General features: G+C 37.9%; 1 protein-coding gene across 2 annotated transcripts; it reads left to right on the forward strand.

Annotated features, from left to right (window-relative positions):
- Positions 1-1,216: 1,216 nt before the first annotated feature.
- AGA (aspartylglucosaminidase) lies at positions 1,217-21,140 on the forward strand. Of its 2 annotated transcripts, XR_009868166.1 has the most exons (10): positions 1,217-1,413; positions 3,673-3,826; positions 4,792-4,904; positions 5,781-5,893; positions 7,425-7,539; positions 9,965-10,040; positions 11,396-11,503; positions 12,205-12,338; positions 13,724-13,877; positions 19,337-21,140. XR_009868166.1 is itself a non-coding variant. In XM_062212645.1 (9 exons), the coding sequence occupies exons 1-9, from the start codon at positions 1,287-1,289 to the stop codon at positions 13,822-13,824; spliced, it is 1,041 nt and encodes a 346-aa protein (XP_062068629.1). In that variant the 5' UTR covers positions 1,217-1,286; the 3' UTR covers positions 13,825-16,379. The 2 variants fall into 2 exon arrangements, 1 of the variants encoding a protein (XP_062068629.1); XM_062212645.1 differs by lacking the exon at positions 19,337-21,140 and having other exon boundaries at positions 13,724-16,379.
- Positions 21,141-21,488: the final 348 nt, after the last annotated feature.

Below are 21,488 nucleotides of genomic sequence, written 5' to 3' on the forward strand. Positions count from 1 at the left end.
TGTATTATAATTTATGTCTTGCTGAAGGCTTGTCCTAGTTTCATAAGTTGTATAAACAATACTCAGCTCCAGTGTTAAGGTAAATTAACTCAAGGGACAATTTATGTTTTCCTTGCTTTCTCTATTTCATGCATCTTTCAAATTTCACCTGGCATTAGTTTATGCTGATTACTCCAACACAAATGACTTTTCTCCAAAAATTCCACAGAAGGAACTTCGAACATTTCTCTTTAAATACATCTAACTTTTTAATGGCACTTCTTTGCCACAGGATAATTCTTCTAGGCTATCTTACGCTGTTTAAAATATGTATTTAATTCCTTCACAATAGGAGCCTTGAAGGTTTTGGAGGCCTCACAACTCCTTTCCTAGTTCATATTTTTATAAGTCTGGATAGATTTACAGATGCTCTGTAAAATTATTTGTCTTCCAGCATAGGCAAGCATTCCAGAGCCCCAAAGGGGATTACTGGTCATATCTGTCCAGCAACCGAATTTTCAAAACGAGCAGATTCTACCGTGCGTGCACAGACTCTATCTCTCCGTTGATTCAAACATTCATTTTGCACTTAATGGCGCCAGGCCCAAAGGTAAAATACATTCAAAAAGGAGTGGCAGTAGCCTTTTTTGCCTGGAGGTTCAGGAAGGTGCACTTCAGTGCGCCTTGTAAAGGGTAAATTTCTACTCTCCCAGCTGTCTGTCCTCTTCTTCCAGCTCTGAGACCTAAAATGAAAGGACGTCCTACAAAGCAGGAAAAAAAAAAAAAAAAAAAAAAAAAAAAAAAAAAAACCAAAAAACCCTAAAACGGCTCTGGTCCTAAGCAAGCACGCTTCACTTATACTCAATAACTATTCCCGGAACCCCGAAGCCGGGAATGCTACAGTACCTTAGAGTCTGGCAAACTTTTCAACTTCAACTTTCAATTAAAAAGTTAATTTGTAAAAACCAAGTAGTACCAAGCCACTCATTACCTTAAGTTCCTACGGTTATAACCAAGGGTTGCATAACTTCATACTGACTTTCCAATATTAAGCTCTGTCTACTTCTGACAAAAAAAGAAACCAAATGTTTGGTTGACCACTAACAAAATATCTGCACAACTCCCTCGAAGAGCTCTCTGACCGGCACCCGAGGACGCCCGTTCTCGCGAGAGCGCAGGCAGCCCTGGCCGCGCCCCGACGGGAACGAGCGTGACCTCCAGGGGGCGGGGCCTCGGGATCAGGCGCCGGGGGAAGCGCGGGCCGGGGTCTGGGGCCTCTCTCTTGCTGGTCAGTTCCGAGCGCGGCCATGGCGCGGAAGTGGAACTTCCCCCTGCTTTTCGCGCCGCTCCTGCTCGGCCCAGCCCTCGTGCGCAGCTGCGGCCCTCTACCCTTGGTCCTCAATACTTGGCCTTTTAAGAATGCAACCGAAGCAGGTGCGGAGCGGCGGGTGGGCGAGGACAGGCCGCTGCAGTTAGGGGAGTCGGGAGGGCAGAAAAGAGCCATGCTGGGCCGAGCCTTTGTAGTCGCTGTGTCCACTCCTCCCTGCCCTTCCTACGTCGCTGCGTCCTTTGTGTTGACCTTTGTTCCGGCCGGACCTGCCACTGCTGCATTCTAGGGCCTGCTCTCCCCCGCACCCTGCTGCCGACCTCAGGGCCTTTTGACTTTCCCTCTGCCAGGGCCACCTAGGCCGTGTTTCTGCCTAACATCCACTCTCTTCGCGGGGTGTCTCCTCCTGCCGCTCCACCTCTCCTGTCCAACCCCTCGCTTCTCTGCAGAACCCCGTGCTTCAGCTTGCTCACGACCAGTAGTTTCCCAAACACAGCCTAGCTTCCCGTTTGCGTTCCGTGTTGTATCCTACTTGCCATCTGTAACACGAGGTTCCTGCAGTGGCCGTACATTAAAAATATCTGCGGAGCTTCTCATAAAATCTTCTTGCCCAGGCCCCACCTCCTGAGATTTTCATTCACCTGCTAGTACTAGGACAGCTGTTTAGCTTTGTTTTGTTATTAAAGCTTCCCAGATGATTTTGAGTTACAGTGTTAGAGAACCGCAAAGCTAAGGTATCACCTCTTCAAAGAAGTATTCCCGGATTTACTGCCCTAAAGCCCCATCTGATTCTGTGTCTCGATGTTATCCTGTACATACCATTATTTTGACATACTCACATTGAATATGCTTGTTCCTTTCATTTACTGTAAGACATACCAAGAGTACTTTCAGACCTCCTCTCCCCAACCTGAGGCTGCTAATATGTTAACTTTCCGGGCAGGATTAACCCCACAATGTGATGGGTTACACTTCTGCGTTACAGGCGGGACTGTTCAGAGAAAATCAGTAAATAGGCTGCGAAAAAGATATTCCCAGTGATAGATACAAAGTACAGCCTGGCCAGGGAACAATCTGTGTAAGCTGCTGTGTGGAAAAGGGGAAGTGTGCGAGGTTTCAGACCCGTGGGTCCAGAAGCATGGAGTCAAGTGTTTACCAACAGTAGTTCCTATCCTTCAAAGAATTTTTTTCTCTTTCAATAAAGACCCTTTTTTGCCCTCCCTCCACAGCATAGCATAGTGCTGACAGTGTGGCCGCTGGAGCCAAGGTGGCTGCCTTGGAATTCTGGCTCTCCTACATGCTAGCTGTCTGACCTGGAGCAAATTAACCTCTCTGGCTGTTTTCTTCTTAAAATGACAATTGTAACTCTACAGTACTCACCTCAAAATCTGTTAATGAAGATGTTGTACTGCACGTGAAGTCACATTGTAATTACCTATTTCCTGGCCGGCGCCATGGCTCAACAGGCTAATCCTCCGCCTTGCGGCGCTGGCACACCAGGTTCTAGTCCCGGTCCGGACTCCGGATTCTGTCCCGGTTGCCCCTCTTCCAGGCCAGCTCTCTGCTGTGGCCAGGGAGTGCAGAGGAGGATGGCCCAAGTGCTTGGGCCCTGCACCCCATGGGATGCTGGTGCAATAGACTGGAGCTTTTATAGCTTACACTATAACAACAGCCCCACACATTATGCATATTTTTAATGATGATGCATGTGGGAGAAATTAAGGCTGTGATTTATTTTCAGTTTAAACACTTGACTCTGTGCTTCTGGACCCACGGGTCTGAAACCTCGCACACTTCCCCTTTTCCACACAGCAGCTTACACAGATTGTTCCCTGGCCAGGCTGTACTTTGTATCTATCACTGGGAATATCTTTTTTGCAGCCTATTTACTGATTTTCTCTGAACAGTCCCGCCTGTAACGCAGAAGTGTAACCCATCACATTGTGGGGTTAATCCTGCCCGGAAAGTTAACATATTAGCAGCCTCAGGTTGGGGAGAGGAGGTCTGAAAGTACTCTTGGTATGTCTTACAGTAAATGAAAGGAACAAAAGGAAACTAGTAAAGTTTCCTTTTGAAGAAAAAGAGGATACTTACTTCTTTACTTACATATAGAAGAAATAGACCTTAATAAGTGAAAAAGCCTTCAATTTGCAGCAATATCTAAGTGCTTGGATCCGTTATAGTCACTAGTTACATAATTTGACTCTTTGTGACTCCTTTATACTACTTGATAAACTAAATTATTAACATTAGTTTAAATGTGAAAAAAAAGCTTTCAAGTAGAATCTTTCAAATGTTTTTGGTTTGGCAATACATTTGGCATTGACAAAAAATACAGACAAGTATTGTTGGGATTTTATTCACAGCATGGAGGACATTAGCATCTGGCGGTTCAACTCTGGATGCAGTTGAGAATGGCTGTGCTGAGTGTGAGAAGGACCAGTGTGATGGCACTGTGGGCTTTGGAGGAAGTCCTGATGAACTTGGAGAAACCACACTGGATGCCATGATCATGGATGGGTAAGAGCATTCTTCAGGATTTGTCTGTGTCTGTACCTTTTGCTTCATGATGCATTATCTTCAGAGTTGTAGTCTTCAACTGAAAGAACAATGTGAGTTTTTTTCTTAAGTAAAAAAACCCTAGCTTATTGTACTTGGGCTTTCCAAACACAAGGAGATTCCTTCTAAACTGAAAGGAAAAAAATGTAATAAAAATATCACATGGGAGGGTAGACATTTGGCATAGTGGTTACAATGCTACTTAGGACACTCACAACCCATATCATAGTGCTTGGATTCAGGACCAGGCTTTGCTGCTGTTTCTGGCTTCTTGCTAATGTTCTTCCTAGGAAGCAACAGGTGATGTCCAAATAATTGGGTCCCTGCTACCGATGTAGGGGACTTGGCTTCTGGCTTCAGCTTGACCCAACCCCAGCTGTTGTGGACTTTTGAAGAGTGAACCAGCAGACAAAGCTCTCTGTTTGCCTTTCAAGTAAAATAAATAAAAAGCTATTAAAAAATATATTACATGGAAGTATGTAGTCTCCTTAGGACTGGAAAAATCCTAAGTTACACAAATATAAGGGTTCTTCAAAAAGTTCATAGAAAAATGTAATTGAGAGATAAGTATATTTCATGTGAAAAATTTTTGAAATCTATACATAGATTTTTTGTAATATGCATTTTCCATGAATTTTTTGTAGATCCTTAAAATATGTTCCTGATCTTATAAATCATACACCTGCCACATATGCTATGGTTTGGTTAACTTGAAGTCTGAAAGCCTCCTTCCAAATTCATACTTAAAATGAGCTAAGAGAAACTGAGGATTCAGTGCTATTGGGGTAGATATACGGTAAATTGATATTCTGTGTTTTCCTTAATTTTTTCTTATCTGGGGATTCTGTATGAATTTCATGGCTATATTTTCAATTATTTTATCTATGAATTTATGAAAATAATCTAACTGCATCTTTTTCTCACAGCACTACTATGAACGTAGGAGCAGTAGGAGATCTTAGACGAATTAAAAATGCTATTGGTGTGGCACGGAAAGTCCTGGAACATACAACACACACACTTTTAGTAGGAGAATCAGGTATTTTTTTTAACTGTACTGAAATTTTTTTCTAGTCTTTTATTTATAGTCTTCACTGTGAAAAGATAGGACTCAGTATAAAATATGGGAGCAGATAAAAGCAGACCTAAATCCAAATTCCAACTGTTTTACTTAATACCTATTTAACTAAATAAGGTACTTACCTTCTAAATCTCACTATCTTTAAGATAGGATTCAAAAATAGTTTATTATCTATAAATGAGTAATTGCTGGACTGAAGCAGGATTCAGCATCAGCTCTCTTGCTGTGTTACGGTTTTATAGGTTAAGACCTAAGAAGCATTATTAGAAAAAGAAGATTGTACTGGAAGTAGTTTGCTATGACCATTTCAGTTATTTGAATGCATCCCATTATGCATCAGAAATCATACAGTAACCTATAAACAAACATTATTCTTAGTGACATATTATATAACAAACTCAGTATATTTTCTTCAATTTTGTTAAAATGCAGAATTGGAAACTACGTGACAAGCAAAAGGATCTGCTGCCCATTCAATGGAATCCATTTGTCTCCAAATGCCCCTGGCATTGCACCCCTGGTTAGAGTAGGAAGATTCTGTATTGGTGAGAGGTGTGCCTTTCTTCTGTAAAGTAGGAAGGAGATTGTGGAGGCAAGTAGGAAAAGCAGCTGTCATAACACATGCTTCAAGATCCCAGGCAGATCCGTTTTAGGAAGAATATGTGGAAGATGAAGATACAGAAATGGATTTCCTTAAAACTGTTCATCTCTAAATAGTCTCTGGACTCCCCTGGATGTCTTTGTGTGTTTCACTTAAGAGACAACTGACCTAATACATTTAATTAAAGATGATACTTGATAAATTTACCCTTTTCTTGTCTTCCCAATATGCAGCCACCATGTTTGCTGAAAGTATGGGATTTGTAAATGAAGATTTATCTACCAATGATTCTCGAGCGCTTCATTCAGATTGGCATGCCAGGAATTGCCAGCCAAATTATTGGAGGGTATGTATACATACTTAATTTTAAAAGGGAAGTTATTTAAAAATATTAAGTGACATCCTTCTGCTCTTTATTGCCTGTTATCTAAGGTGCTGGTTAGCATCATGGCTGCATAAAAGAAGCAACAATTTTAGTTGATGCTCTGGGCATGGATGTTCCTGAAAGGGCCCTAGCAGCCTGTGACGCACATTCAGTGTTGAGAACTACTGATCTCTGGCAAGGGTTTCAAACTGAAGTTTGAATGAGGGCTGCCCCAATCAGAACTGCTCTGCTTTTATTTCCTTATAACAAAGTCTAAAAGAATCAGAGCTTAGAAAGCATATTCTAAAATACTTCCTAGATTTTATATATGTAAATTACATCCAACATCTTAATCTTATTTACCTTGAAAGTTATACTCTTAGGTGTCTAGAGTATTCCTAGGGGATAATTTGTGTTTTATCTTTTAGGATAAATCAGTTTGCCTTTGCTATTCAGTCTTTTTTGAGAGTTTCTTAACTTCATCTGTTTCTTCTGAAAGTCCTAATTACCTTTCCATAACCAAGGAGTTTGTAGTGTTAGTACCAGACAGAGACCAGTCATAAAACCAGGTTTGTACAAATATGATGTGAGCATCTCTAATCCAAAATTCCAAAATCCAAAATATTCTAAAACCTGAAAATTGTTAAGAACCAATATAAGGTCATAAGTAGAAAATTCTACTCCTAACCATGTGTGATGGGTTGAAGTTAAAACACAGATACACTAAAAATATTCCATGAAATTACCTTCTGGTTATATATATATACATATATATATATATATATATATATATATCTCATATATATGTATATATGTCACATAAACATACATATGATATATATATAAATATATATATATATAAAGCATAACTGGATTTTGTGTTTAGACTTAGGTCCCATCCCCAAGATGGTTCATTATGTATATGCAAATATTCCAGAATTCAAAATCTGAAACACCTCTGGTCTCAGGCATTTCAGATAAAGGATACTGAACCTGTATATACACAATCTAAATTTGGGAATTTAGATTATATTCTTATGCCTTTAAGGTTGAAAAGGAATTCTATAGTACAAAATAGAAAATTCACATAAACTTAGTTTTAGGGAAAAAAAAATTTAAAGCAGATTTTACTATAAATCAGAATTCTTCTTTGGCCAAGGAACAGATTTTAAAGGTTGTATACCTAATTCCTTTGAGGATTAATAACTCCTGAAAAATCTTTTTTTTTTTTTTTTTTGTATTTTAAATGTTAGGTGTGTAAAGAGAAAAATCAGGGACCTATTCCATACCATATAGATATCTAACTCATATTATGGAATTCTGAGACTGGAATTGGTATTTAGTAAAATTATATATCCATCTGTTTTCACATAAGATTTAACTAATCTTTAAGCCTTTAATTCTTATCTTTGAGTTACCAGATGTCTTTTTGGTTGTTTAGTGATTGTACATAACTACTTGCCAATTTTTAAAACATCCTTTCTAAAAAATAAAACTTAAATCTTGTTTATAGAATGTTATACCAGATTCTTCAAAATACTGTGGACCCTACAAGCCATCTGGGATCTTAAAGCAGGATGCTTTTACCTGTAAGGAAACAGGAGTTGATTGCGGTCATGATACTATAGGTAATTTGCCTTTTATACAGTTTCCATGGTTAAAGATTAGGTAATTACCTTCCAGTGGCTTGCTTTTATCACTATTCATGTACCGGAGTTTATTTTGATTATGGTAACTACCAAGTAAGTACTCCCCTTTCTCCCTTTCCCTGCCACCCAAGTGTATGTGTATACGGGGGCACTTCTAAAAGCTCATGGAAGAGGCCAACAGCCGCAGCTCAATAGGCTAATCCTCCACCTGCAGCACCAGCACACCGGGTTCTAGTCCCGGTCGGAGCACCGGAATCTGTCCCAGTTGTCCCTCTTCCAGGCCAGCTCTCTGCTGTGGCCCAGGAGTGCAGTGGAGGATGGCCCAAGTGCTTGGGCCCTGCACCCCATGGGGAGACCAGGAGAAGCACCTAGCTCCTGCCTTCTGATCAGCGTGATGCGCCAGCCACAGTGCGCTGGCCACGGGGGCCATTGGAGGGTGAACCAACGGCAAAAGGAAGACCTTTCTCTCTCTCTCTCTCACTGTCCACTCTGCCTTGTCAAAAAAAAAAAAAAAAAAAAAGTTCATGGAAGAATCTTTAAGGTGAGTAAGCGCATCTTTAAAAAAAAAAAAAGGCGAGCTCCCATCTTCATCTTCTGGTTCACTCAGCACATGTCCCCTATGACCAGGATTGGACTGAGCTGAAGCAAGGAGCTAAGACTAAATCCAGTACTCCCATGAGGGTGTTAAGAATTAAATTATCCTGGGGCTGGCGCCGTGGTGCAGTAGGTTAATCCTCCACATGTGGCGCCGGCATCCCGTATGGGCACCGGGTTCTAGTCCCAACTGCTCTTCTTCCAATCCAGCTCTCTGCTGTGGCCTGGGAAAGCAGTAGAAGATGGCCCAAGTACATGGGCCCCTGCACCCATGTGGGAGACTGGGAAAAAGCACCTAGATCCTGACTTCAGATCGTCATAGCTCCGGCCATTGTGGCCATTTGGGGAGTGAACCAACGGAAGGAAGACCTTCCTCTTTGTCTCTTCCTCTCACTGTCTGTAACTCTACCTCTCAAATAAATTAAAAAAAGAAAATTATCTGAGTCGTCACCACTGCCTCCCAGGTTCTTAATTAACACGAAACTGAAGTCAAAAACCAAAGTCAGGTATTGAACTGTTGCAGGCCTCTTAAAAATTTGGTACTTGGGGCTGGCACTGTAGCACAGTGGGTTAAAGCCCTGGCCTGAGGCACCAGCATCCCATATGGGCGCCGGTTCTAGTCCTGGCTCCTCCTCTTCCGATCCAGCTCTCTGCTATGACCTGGGAAAGCAGTGGAAAAGATGGCCCAACTCCTTGGGGCCCCTGCACCCAAGTGGGAGACCCGGAAGAGGCTCCTGGCTTCAGATCAGTGCAGCTCTGGCTGTTGTGGCCATCTGGGGGTGAACTAGCAGATGGAAGACCTTTCTTTCTGTCTCTACTTCTCCTTGTAACTCTTTCAAATAAATAAAATAAATCTTTAAAAAAAATTGGTATCTTAACTGCTAGGCTAAATATTGACCCCTAAATTATCTTTTGATTCTTTCTTCCACAAGCATCTTGGAGTACCTGTGTGTGTGTGTGTGTGTGTCTCTTATCATTGGATGTGATTTGGTAGATTACTTTAAGACCCCTAAAATCCAATGACTATTCATTCACTTGTAAATTTTTAAATATTTATCTGATATGTAGTTCTTTTATGATTTTATGTTCTTTGCCATTTTCAAATGACCTTAAATAATTTTCCTGAAGCTGTAATGTTAAAAATTTCTGTTAGTCTGTATCAGTGATTTTTTTTTAAAACATGGTAAACATAGTTGACCAATTAGAAGAGTTGAAGATATGGGATGTCTAACAAATTATGCTATGAAATCAGCTCATTGAAAATAACAAATTATACCCATGGTATATTTTTCAATATTTTCAAAGTTTTTGGGGTTTTTTCTACCTAAAATTATTGAAAGAACATATTTGTATTACTTTCTTAATTGGTCAGGCTGTCACAAAATATTATACACTAGGTGGCTTATCAACAAGAAATGTATTTCGCACAGTGTGGAAGGTGGGAAGTCCAAGACCTAAGCCCCAGCAGATTCAATGAGTGGTGAGAGCCCACTTCCTGCCTCACACGTGACACTTTCTCTCTGTCTTCACATGCTGGGAGAAGCTAGTCAGCTCTCTGACGACTCATTTTTAAGATTCTAATCTGATTCATGAAGGCTTTGCCCTCATAACCTAATCATCTCTCTGAGTTTTCTACTTCTTAAAGTCATGACTTGGTAGAATAGAATTTAAACATGAATTTGGGGGAGATAGATATTTGGACATTAGCAAATACCAACTGCGGAATTATTTAGTTATATTTTAGTGTAACTATATATGTCTATATCTATCTATAAATAGATATAGATAGTTTTTTTTGTTTTACTTCTAGGCATGGTTGTAATCCATAAGATGGGACACACTGCTGCTGGTACATCTACTAATGGTATAAAATTCAAAATACCTGGGTTAGTGTTTCCAAAGGAATAGATATTTTAAGTGTATACTGAACATAAAGTAGTCTGTGCTGCAGAGGATGTGCAACACAAAGCACAGCCCAAGGCTCAGAGCTAAGATAAATGTGAAGGAAAATATGTTACTGACTGCCAGGTGCCAAAGGAAGAGGCATATCCAATACCTTGAAGTTCAGGGTTCGCAGATGGGATGTGAAAGCCAATAGAGCAGTGGTGGAAACTTGAGTCTACAGAAGGGAAAGAGGGACGTTCAGACAAACACACAAGCAGATACAAAGTAGTACACACTTCAGGTTCAGGACTCCCACTGGCTAGCAAAGAAATTGTATATGTATGTGCACCCACACTTGTGGGAGAGAGAATAGGAGGGAGGGACTGGAATGGAGGCCGTAGAAGATAAAATTGCAAGAGAAGCTTGGAGCCAGATTTCAAGGAGTCTTAAGTCACCTTAAGGAGTTCTAGATTTTGAAGCATAAATATTTAGAAAAGTATTAAAGGTTTTTTATAAGGAAAAACTTTTGTAAAAATTAATATACAATATAGGAAGCAAGAACAGATTTTAAGTAAGGTAAAATAATTTTTATTTGAATATATATGAATATATATTTGAATACATATGAATAATCAAATATTTGAATAAAAGATGGTAATAGTTACTATATAGTTACTATATGTAGTAATTATATAGTATTAGTATTAGTAACTATAGTTATATATACTATATATATACTATATATATATAGTTACTATAAGAATAGTTACTATAATTCTGTGCCTTGGTATATAACTGAATGATAAAATCTTTTAACAGATGTGTTTCTTTTAATTGAGAAGTAAAAATTATATATATTTAATGTACAACATGATGTTTTGATACATTCACATTGTGGAATGGTTAAATCAGCTATTTATCATGTATTATCTCACATACTTTGGTGAAAACACAATCTGCTGTCTTTAACACAAATATATAACATTGTTATTCACTATAGCCACCATGATGTACAATAGCTGTCTTGAACTTTTTCATCTTGTAATAAGTGAATTTTTTTCCTAACCAACATTTTCTTCATTACCTTCTTCATCAGCCTTTGGTAATAACCATTGTAATTTCTGTTTCTGTGAGTTCAAGTTCTTTAACTACACCTCTGATAACAAATTCTTACGTAATTGGTATTGGCTTCTGAAAATCTAAGTTGAGAAATTGGAAATCTTTTCTGTTGAAGAATTTACTTAAAACAATAATCAGTTGCCAAGTAGAAATAGCCCCTATTGTTGAAATATGTCTTAACAAAATTAAGTTTACACTCAATTGCAGTCCTAAATTATTGTACTTTCCCCCTCAAAAGTCGTGTAGGAGATTCCCCAATACCTGGAGCAGGGGCCTATGCTGATGATACTGCTGGAGCAGCTGCAGCCACTGGGGATGGTGATATATTGATGCGCTTCCTACCAAGGTATGCTTTTATGTTTGTGCATCTTAAAGATCTTCTGCAGATATTTTCTCCATCAAGATAGAAAATTTTTCATGCTGTGTAATCTGAATTTGTGTGCACAAGAGCTTAGGAGAAATTGTATCTGCACTTTTTTTGCCTGTTGTTTTGGTAGTTACAATCATTCAAATTTGGTAATCAGCTGTGAAATAAAATAGTATTTTTAACCCTACTTCCGAGGAAAGAATACCTATGTTCTGTTTAAACAGTTGATGGGAAAAAAAAAAAAGTTGATGGAAGGCCACTGAGGAAAGGAACTGTGATCACTGATAAAAGTAGGCAGAACAGTCGTTGTCTGTAATTAATTACTTTAACTACAAATTTTGCACTTGCCTAATATTTTCACCTTTGATTTTAGCCCCTTTTCTCCTTTAAATATAACTTCTATTCTTAATGACTTCTAATATTACAGAATTACAGTTACTAAGCCAAAGCCAAAAATAATAGTTCTTTTCTGAAAGTAATGGGTGGGTTGGTTGATTGACATCACATCCAGGTTTCCTTGGTTTGATGTTGTTGCTTTAACAGGAGTTACCAACTCTTGTTTATTTGTACCTGTTCTATCAAATGTGACAATCATAGTTTTAAATTTCTAACTTCAAGTAATTGAATTTGGATTTAGTATTTATTCTGTAATACTAACATTTCACCTCTGTTGAAATTAGCTACCAAGCTGTAGAATACATGAGAAGAGGAGAATACCCAACCACAGCTTGCCAAAAAGTGATTTCAAGAATTCAGAAACATTTTCCAAAATTCTTTGGGGCTGTTATATGTGCCAATGTGACTGGAAGTTATGGTAAGTTGTGTTAGGATAGTGTGTTTGTAAAAACTAGCTAACGTTTAAAACATACACTTTTAAATATTGCAGAATATAATACATTACATTCAATAGAAAAAGGGACTGTGTACTGTAGGCACTGAGTATCAAGACCGAGAAAGTGTTAAAAACTGTACATAGAACCCTGCTTCAACTTACTGCTGGCAGTTACGACCCTGTCTGTGGGTATTTGTATCTTTCACATCTGTCCTAAAGGAAATTTAGTTTTAGCTCCAGTTCATGTTGAGATGGGCTAATCTAGTCAAATGCTTTTACTAATTAGAAGTAGATAGGGAAAAATTATCTCCCCTACTTCTCTTCTATTCATTATTTAAATGTTTCAGCCATTTATATCTTCTTGGGGCTCCAAAGAACAAGATGTATTACTAATTTTAAACCAAAGAAGTTAGCGGAATTATTTTTGCACTGTGTTTGAGGAATGTCTCTTGCTTCATTTACTTTCCATATGAGCCAGCACAGTTTCAAAGCATTTTAAGATCAACCACTGCTGATTCTCATTAGTGCATTTTCAGATGGGGAAGATACACAGCTTACTGATCAATATGACTTATTAGGTTAGACTGCTTATTATTGTTCTTTGATCTCTTACTTCCCACAGTTCTGTATTTGAAAAACTTGTTTGAGGAATTCCTTATTCTTTTTTAAGTACTAAGATCAAAAGTCAATAAAAGTTACCGGAGGTGGGAAAGGCTTTATATATAAAATGAGTTAGTTTCATTGATTCCCTCTAAAGAAATAACCTTAGAAGACATAAGGTTGTATTTAGCAGGATGGCAAAATGATAATTATATAATTGTAGATGAATTTAAAATTGACTAGTTTCTTTTATTTTAAAGTAATGTTAGTAGAAGAGGATACCCACAGGTGTTTAGAAGATTAGCTTGATTAGACAGAGAGCATCATGACATTAACTCTTCTCACTTTCTAGAAGAGTAAGAGAAGATTAAGGAGTGATGGTGGGGATGAGAGGTGGTCAGTAGGCTATGAATGAATGATGGGAATGTTCTAATGGCTAGGGAACAAAAGTTTTTGGAAGTGACTCAGTAATTTTTTGTAAGCAAAGGATGTGAAAACAGAAACAATAGTGGCAATGACAACATGTATATGGAACAAAAAAATCAGGTAGTTTTCTGCAAGTCAGGTATAGCTTACTACCTTTTTCTTTTCTTTCATGCACTGTAAGCTACTCAGAACTAAGAAGGACAAGACCCATATAACATCCATGTGGCTTAGTTGTACATTATGAACACAATAGCCCATATTCAGCCAAATAAACAGTATCTATGTTGTTTGTAAATATGCATCTTACGTTTAACCAAACAACCTTCTCTCTTTGGCCACAGGTGCTGCTTGCAATAAACTTCCAACTTTTAAACAGTTTAGCTTCATGGTTTATAATCCTCTAAAAAATCATCCAGTCGAGGAAAAAGTAGACTGCATCTAATCCATCTTTTCCGTCGTCTATATTTAAAGAAGGAAGAAACAAAGGCTGAAAAGGTTACTATCCTCGTATAGTGTTCCTCATATATTCTCTTTATGTAAAATAAGCACAGATGGAAATTATTGCTGAAATAGCACTTTCACTTTTTAGATCTGAAATTTTTTTCATATTCTGTTTTTATTTAAGCTTTGTATGTTTCCTGACAATGAATACCTATTTGTATAAATTTTATATTTTTTCAATCTTAAGTGATATTTGAATTTCTGACCAATATTACAAGAAATTGTTACTCTGAGGATTTTTCTCCACCGTGGTATATTAAAGCTAAAAAGAAATCATCTATATTTGGATACTGAAAATAATTAAAGTATACAAGCTTTTTAGATCTAAAGAAAAGGGTAACAGTAACTCTGAGTATTGGTGCTGATGGAATTTCAGTGTGTTACAGTGATATGTTTTTTACCACTGATTATTAGTTTTGCCCAATATTCCTTTGCTTAAAGAAGAATGTTATTAATACAGATGCTTTTTGTTTTGCATATATGAGAAAATGTGAGAATCTTCTTATGTGGAAATATGTTGGGTTCTGTTGTTTTTACCCCCTCTTATGGAACTCTCAATGTGTGAAGATTCTTATGCCACAATGCTCTCTGCTCTGTTAGCTATAGATATTCACTCCATTTGAAAATGGTGTGGGGAGTTTGACTTTTACTGTAATTGTACTGATTTCTTGCTCAGAGTAATGAGAATTGCAATTAGAAATAAATCAGTAAATTTAATGTCCAGCTCAGCATTATTTCCCTACCTTTTGAGTTTGCTGTCTGACTGACAGCTTTAGGGAGGTTGGACAGGTGCTTTGTTGGGATCAACTTTTCCTTCATAATTATTATCTTTTAAAACAAGAGTCATCAGTAAAACTACATACAGTGTTGTCCAACAATAGTAGTCTATTGTGTTTACTACAACCATTTTAATGTTTAATTTACAAGAATAATAAAGAAGAATATAAATCATAGGACTGGTGGCAGGTTAAGATTAAAAAGCTCTAGTTTGTGGAATGGTATAGGTCACTTGTCAGAACTGGCTATGGATCTAAGTTGTCCAGGAGCCTCTTTAAAAATACCCTCTGCTTTGTGTTCCTAATGAGATATGGATGAGGCCTTGGAATCTGGAATTAGCAAATATTGCTGACAGCTTATAAGAAAACTGTCCTACAGCTTCAAACAAGGTAAAATAAGAGGTCTTACTTTCAAGGGTTACCATGAGCTTTGTCAAAAATTTGATACCACGCCTTGAACATGGAATAGAAGCTGGATTTAAACTTGGAATATGTTTATATCAAGATGATACTCCTATTTTTGGTATCTGCTGTCCATTAATTAGTTAAGCAGTCATTTACCACTAGAAAAAGGAGAAATAAAGTACTCATGGCCTATTACTCCCCCAACAGATTGGGAGATCAGCTGACAAAAACCACCTTGTGGTTTTAAAAAATTTTCTCTTGAACTCACTTTCTCCTTGATACATATAATGTCCCTCTGTATCTGAAGTATATATATATAGAGAGAGAGAGAGAGAGACAGACAGACAGACAGACTGAATTAGCTTTGGAAACTTTATTTAGGTTCTAGATTTTATTATGAAATTGAAATACCGTAGATGTATTCCCTCTTCTTTTGAAAAAAAATTTTTTTAGTCCCCAATGTGTACACACTCTTTGACCATGTAACAGTGTTCATTGGGATTGTGAGACGACATGTAGGAAAGTAGCTAAAGAACACAGTTGATAAAGGGAATTGTAAGCCAATCATAAATAAATTGAGCTTATAAATGATTCACAAAAACTTGGAAAAAGCAAGAAAAGAGTTTAGGAAGGGAACCTTAGAAAATTCAGTCATAATCCAACTTTTCATGGCAGACAGTAGTAGGCAGTTTGCTGCACACATGTACTAGACCACATGGCACAGGTTAAAGTTTGGTGACAATTCAGAGCTTTGACCTCATTCTGCCGATATCTTTTTCTTGGAGTAGAAAATGTCTGTCACTTGAATACTACTTAGGTGAAATTATATTGTCCTTACCAAAAACTGTGCATTAAGCAGTGATTGTATGACTAGTAATATTATTGCTCAGATTATCAACTTTTCTATTTCTTGCTCAGCATACAGAGGTCTGGGTGTGTATCTCTGTATGTATTCTATATGTAGAGAGAGAAAATGGAAAAGTATAGATATGGAAAGAGAGGTGTAAAATATGAGATAGTACATAGACTAGAGTACTAATTATCTACCTAATTCTATTCTTTTCAGTTTGTAACTTGCATTTCATTACTAGCATAGGGAAGGAGCTTAGTTTACTGAAAATTGAGTATTATTGTAGTTCAGTTTAAAGCAGCACTTAGGAAAAGGAAATAATGTTGCTATCAGCAGTATCAAAATTTCTTCGTTATTACCCCAGAGGTTGCTGATGAGTTTCACTCAAGGGTTTTGTATTTTTAGTGCAATAAGCAAAAAGAAAAATGTTAACCACAGAAGGTAATAAAAATTTTGATAATTTCATGTGCTTCAGTTTTAATTGCTTTGATTAGTCCTCAGAACAAATTTTTAAAAATTTTTTCACTTCCTTTGTTTAAATGGGGCATCAATGACTTGTGACTTGATTCTTATTTAAACTAGCCACAATAAAACTGGTACTCATGAATTATGTTCAGCACACATTTCTAGCTACACGTAGATGGCACATGGTTCTGTTCTCTTCCTCACCCCATGGTGATGTAGTACAACCATGTGACCAGTTCTAATAATGAATTTTAAGCAGGAGTGGAAACTAAAACCTTCCTGAGCTCTATTTTGTTCAAGCATGACAATTTAATGGTGGCTGCTCCTATCAGCTATGTCCTTGAGGGACCATAAAATGCAGACCCCGTGACAATACATGATGCACCTGGAGTATGAACAAGAAATAAGCCTTTGCTATTGTGACCCAGTGTAAAGTACTGTATCCTAACTGATATATACAATATATTTAAATGGTTAAAGTGTTGTCAAAGTTATTAAACTAATGACAAGCAAAATTGTAGGAAAAAATTATAATTTTTAAAAAATATATACTTAAAATCGTACTCATAGGAAGGTAAGAGAAAATTAAAGGTGTTGTTGAGTGGAAAAGTTAGGGTCACTTTTTCTTAAGAATTATTTAATTTTTTTAAAGATTTTATTTATGGGGCCAGCTCTGTGGCACAGTGGGTTAATGCCCTGGCCTAAAGCACCGGTTTGAGAACAGAGTGCTCCACTTCCAATCCAGCTCTCTGCTATGGCCTGAGAAAGCAGTAGAAGATGGCCCAAGTCCTTAGGCCCCTGCACCCACGTGGGAGACCCAGAAGAAGCTCCTGGCTCCTGGCTTCGGATCTGCGCAGATCCGGCCATTGCGGCCAATTAGGGAGTGAACCAATGGATGGAAGACCTTTCTCTCTCTGTGTGTAACTCTGACTTTCAAATAAATAAATAAATTCTTAAAAAAAAAATCATAAAAGATTTTATTTATTTGAGTGATAGAGTTACAGACAATGAGAGGGGAAAAACAGAAAATTCTTCCATCTGTTGGTTCACTCCCCAAATGGCGGCAATGGCTGGAGCTGCGCCAATCCGAAACCAGGACCTGGGTTCTTCTTCCCGGTATCCCATGTGGATGCAGGGGCCCAAGGAGTTGGGCCATCTTCTTCTGCTTTCCTAGGCCACAGCAGAGAACTGGATTGGAAGAGGAGCAACCAGGACTAGAACCAGCGCTCATATAGGATGCTGGCACTACAGGTGGAAGATTAACCTACTACGCCATGGTAGAGCCAGCCCCTTAGAATTCTTTAATGTTTTCTAAAAGAATCAAAGGAGCTGGCGCTGCGACACAGCAGGTAAAGCCACCACCTGCAATACTGGCATACCATATGGCACCCGTTTGAGTCCTGGCTCCTTCACTTCTGATCCAGTTCCCTGATAATGCACCTGGTAGTAGAAGATGGTCCAAGTACTTGAGTCCTTGCACTCACATGGGAAACCCAAAAGACATACCCGGCTTCTGGCTTTGGACTGACCCAGCTCTAGCCAGTGCAACCATTTGGGGAGTGAACCAGCAGATGGAAGATATCTCTCTCACTGTCTCTCCCTCTAACTATGCTTTTCAAAATAAATAAGAGCATTTTTTCAAAAAAGATAAAAGGAATCATTCTGTATGATTCCAACCATATGACATTCTGGAAAAGGTTAAAAGATCAATTCCAGCTAAGAGTTGGTAGGGAATGGAAGAATGAATAAGCAAAGCACAGATTATTTTTAGGGCATTGAAACTTCTTTATGATAGCTGCAGTGGTGGATAGGTATCATACCACATCATGTAAACTGTGAATCAGTATGGATATATCGGTTGTAACAAATGTACCACCATGGTGAGAGATGTTGATATTGGGGGAGACTACTCACATGTGAGGGTAGAGGATAAAAAGGTAATTCCTATACCTTTGTCTCACTTTTGCTGTGAACATAAAACTGGCCTTAAAAAGTAAAGCCTACTCTAAAGGAAAAAAGTGTACATTTTCATAAAGAGTGAGGAAAGCCAGAATATTAAAGATCTTACATCTGAGTATGTGCTAAGGTAATATATAATAATAGTAGCCAACATTGGTTAAACACTTAGTACTAAGCTCTTTCACCCATATTATCTTATTTAAGTCTACCAAAAGCCAATGAGGAAGGTGGTATCCTTAGTTTAGAACTTTTGTGGATAGTACCTGCAGTTTCTTTAGACATTAATGGTGCTAGCTTTTGTGCAGGACTCTTTTCAATAATGTTTAGCCTGGAGGTTTGACAGGCAGAGGGCATACATATGTCCCTTGAGGCAAGAGTTAGGTGGATTTGCTTGCAGCCCTCTTATAAAAGATTAGGATTTCCTAAACTTAAAGTCCCTCAGCTATGATGTAAGCTCACTGTATGCAGTGTATTTCTAAACCTGCCTCTGTTTACCCACCACAGGACTTAGTGGGAACCCAAACACAAAGGTCATGTCATTTGCTGTGCTGTGAATAATGAAAATCTTTTGTCTCTGACCCTGGTGTCTCATGCTTTTGGCCAGTTTCCGTGAAACTGTGGTAGGCTAAATTGTTAGCTGATAAGCAGGGTAAAATCTCTGACCCTCACAGTTCTTGATACCGTCAATAGTAATTAGTAAAGAGAGCTTAATTTGCTGTCCTTTGTAATATAAATATGTATGTATGTATTTGAAGTAAAACAATGTACTCCTGCAGGTATGTTAAGAACAAAGACTAGTTTTACAAGTTCAAAACCTAAAGAATGGTTTAACAAAGGCCAAGAAGAATAATCTTAGATTATCTTATAGTTTACACAGTGGATATTGAATTATGATAGAATTTCCAAAAGATCCAATTTTTTTGTTTAGGAATCTTATCTAAACCACCTAAATGTTAACCCTTGTTTCTTTTCTTTTCTTTTTTTTTTTTTTTTTAAAGATTTCTTTTATTTATTTGAAAGAGTTACAGAGCGAGGTAGAGACAGAGAGAGAGGTCTTCCATCTGCTGGTTCACCCCCCAGATGGCCACAACCGCCGGAGCTGCGCCAATCCAAAGCCAGGAGCCAGGAACAACTTTTGGGTCTCCCACGTGGGTGCAGGGGCCCCAAGGAGTTGGGCCATCTTCTGCTATCCCAGGCCATAGCAGAGAGCTGGATCAGAAGAGGAGCAGCCGGGACTTGAACTGGCGCTTCAGGCCATGGCGTTAACCCGCTGCGCCACAGTGCCATCCCGCCCCTTGTTTCTTTTCATAAGGTAATCAAGTACTGGCTGATATAGTTCAAATTTTAACAGATTGCAGTTAAAATACTGCATACCAAATATTTGACATATATATTTTTTAAAGATTTATTTATTTATTTGAAAGGCAGAGAGTTTACAGAGAGGCAGAGGCAGAGAGAGAAAGATATCTTCCATCTACTAGTTTATTTCAAAATGGCTGCAACAACCAGAGCCAGGCTGATCCGAAGACAGGAGCCTGGAGCCTGAAGCCTCTTCCGAGTCTCCCACTCAGGTGCAGGGGCCTAAGGACTTAAGTCCTCCTCCACTGCTTTTCCCAGGCCATAGCAGAGAGCTAGATTGAAAGTAGAACAGCCAGGACCTGAACAAGCACTCATATTGGGACCAGCACTGCAGGCGGTGGCTATAACCACTATACCACAGCACCGACCCTTGACATATATTTCACAATACTTAAATACCCTCCCTTTGTTCAAACTATTAATAGAGCATGATTTTCTTATAATGACCTGAAAATTTTTAGAAATAACATATAGTCCCTATACACAGAAACTTAAAAACATTTATCGAAACAGCACTTAAATGATTCCTTTTTGTTTTAGAAAGTAAATAACAGGCATAATGTATTTTTAATTGATATTAGACTGACATACTTTCAAAGCCCATAATTTTTAATTGTTGAACTTATTTTCATTCAAAGTGTCATTACTTCTGATGCTCTGTGATTGAATTTGGAAACAACATAATTGAACTCATTTAATATCTAATAGTATAATTAAATTCATTTGAATAAAAACTGGAGACATAAATATGTCTTAATTGGATACTAATTATGAAGATAATTTAAGACCTATTTATGTCACTCTACTGGTCAATGTTTTGTTAAGATTCCTAGACCTTTAAAAAAAATCTAAAAGGCATGTTTAAAATACTCTGTTGTGTGTTATGCTGTTCATATGTTGGTATGCTTTCATCTGCTATCTTATGATGTTGAAAAGATCAGATAATGAGGTCTACAAAAATATGAATTGTTTGATTGTAGTTAATGTATTACAGATGTTTTCCTGTACAACCCAGGGTCAGCCAATAAGGAAGTGCTGTGGCATCCTCGTCTGTAAGATAAATTAATTGGCATGTTCAGCATGGACATAATGGAAATTAAAGTTGCTATGATCAACATATTTACTTCTGAGTTCAAGGGAAAGGAACTTATTTATACTTCTAATGGTTGGACAGTGGACTGAAGAATTTGTCAACTGATTTAAGCTTGTGACCTTCCTATGCTTGCATTAGATGTATTTGCTCATTTATTTTCTTTAATTAAAATTTCATTCCTTTAATTTAGATGGTGACATATACTATTTCTAGGGAGATCAGATCTTAGCATAGATGTGGAAAAACAGAAGTCCCTTCTAACTGCTAACAATCTATCTCTATTTCTTTCAAACTTGTGCAAAATCTGTAAGCACAGTAAATGTCAAAATAATTCTTTCTATTCCTAAATAAACCAGTATTATTTATCTTCATTTCTTGATCTGTTCGTTTTAATTAAGGCCAGTTGAAAAGTAAACTAAGGAATACTTCAGAATAAAAGAAATACCAAATAATCCAGGCTCAGGCAATTTAGTTTGAATGAGACTAAAGCAGTGTTGTGCTGGAACCACATTTACCAGCAGAGCCAACTGCTAAATTGGTAATTCCTTGAAATTAGTCATAGTCGGAGTATTTACACTGCACACATCACCAAACACTATGAATTAGGGCTCATTTTTGTCCCTAGAGAGAAAATTTTGAGATAATATAGTTTAAAAATTAAAGACATACACACACTATCTGAAAAACTATGAAACTAA

The sequence above is a fragment of the Lepus europaeus genome, chromosome 16 (genome assembly GCF_033115175.1).
Source record: "Lepus europaeus isolate LE1 chromosome 16, mLepTim1.pri, whole genome shotgun sequence".
Lineage (NCBI taxonomy): Eukaryota > Metazoa > Chordata > Mammalia > Lagomorpha > Leporidae > Lepus > Lepus europaeus.

Coding starts and splice junctions, on each gene's coding strand:
- AGA (XM_062212645.1), top strand. CDS start 1,287: ATGGCGCGGAAGTGGAACTTCCCCCTGCTTTTCGCGCCGCTCCTGCTC. Junction 4,905..5,780: donor ACTTTTAGTAGGAGAATCAG/GTATTTTTTTTA, acceptor CCCAATATGCAG/CCACCATGTTTGCTGAAAGT. Junction 5,894..7,424: donor GCCAGCCAAATTATTGGAGG/GTATGTATACAT, acceptor TCTTGTTTATAG/AATGTTATACCAGATTCTTC.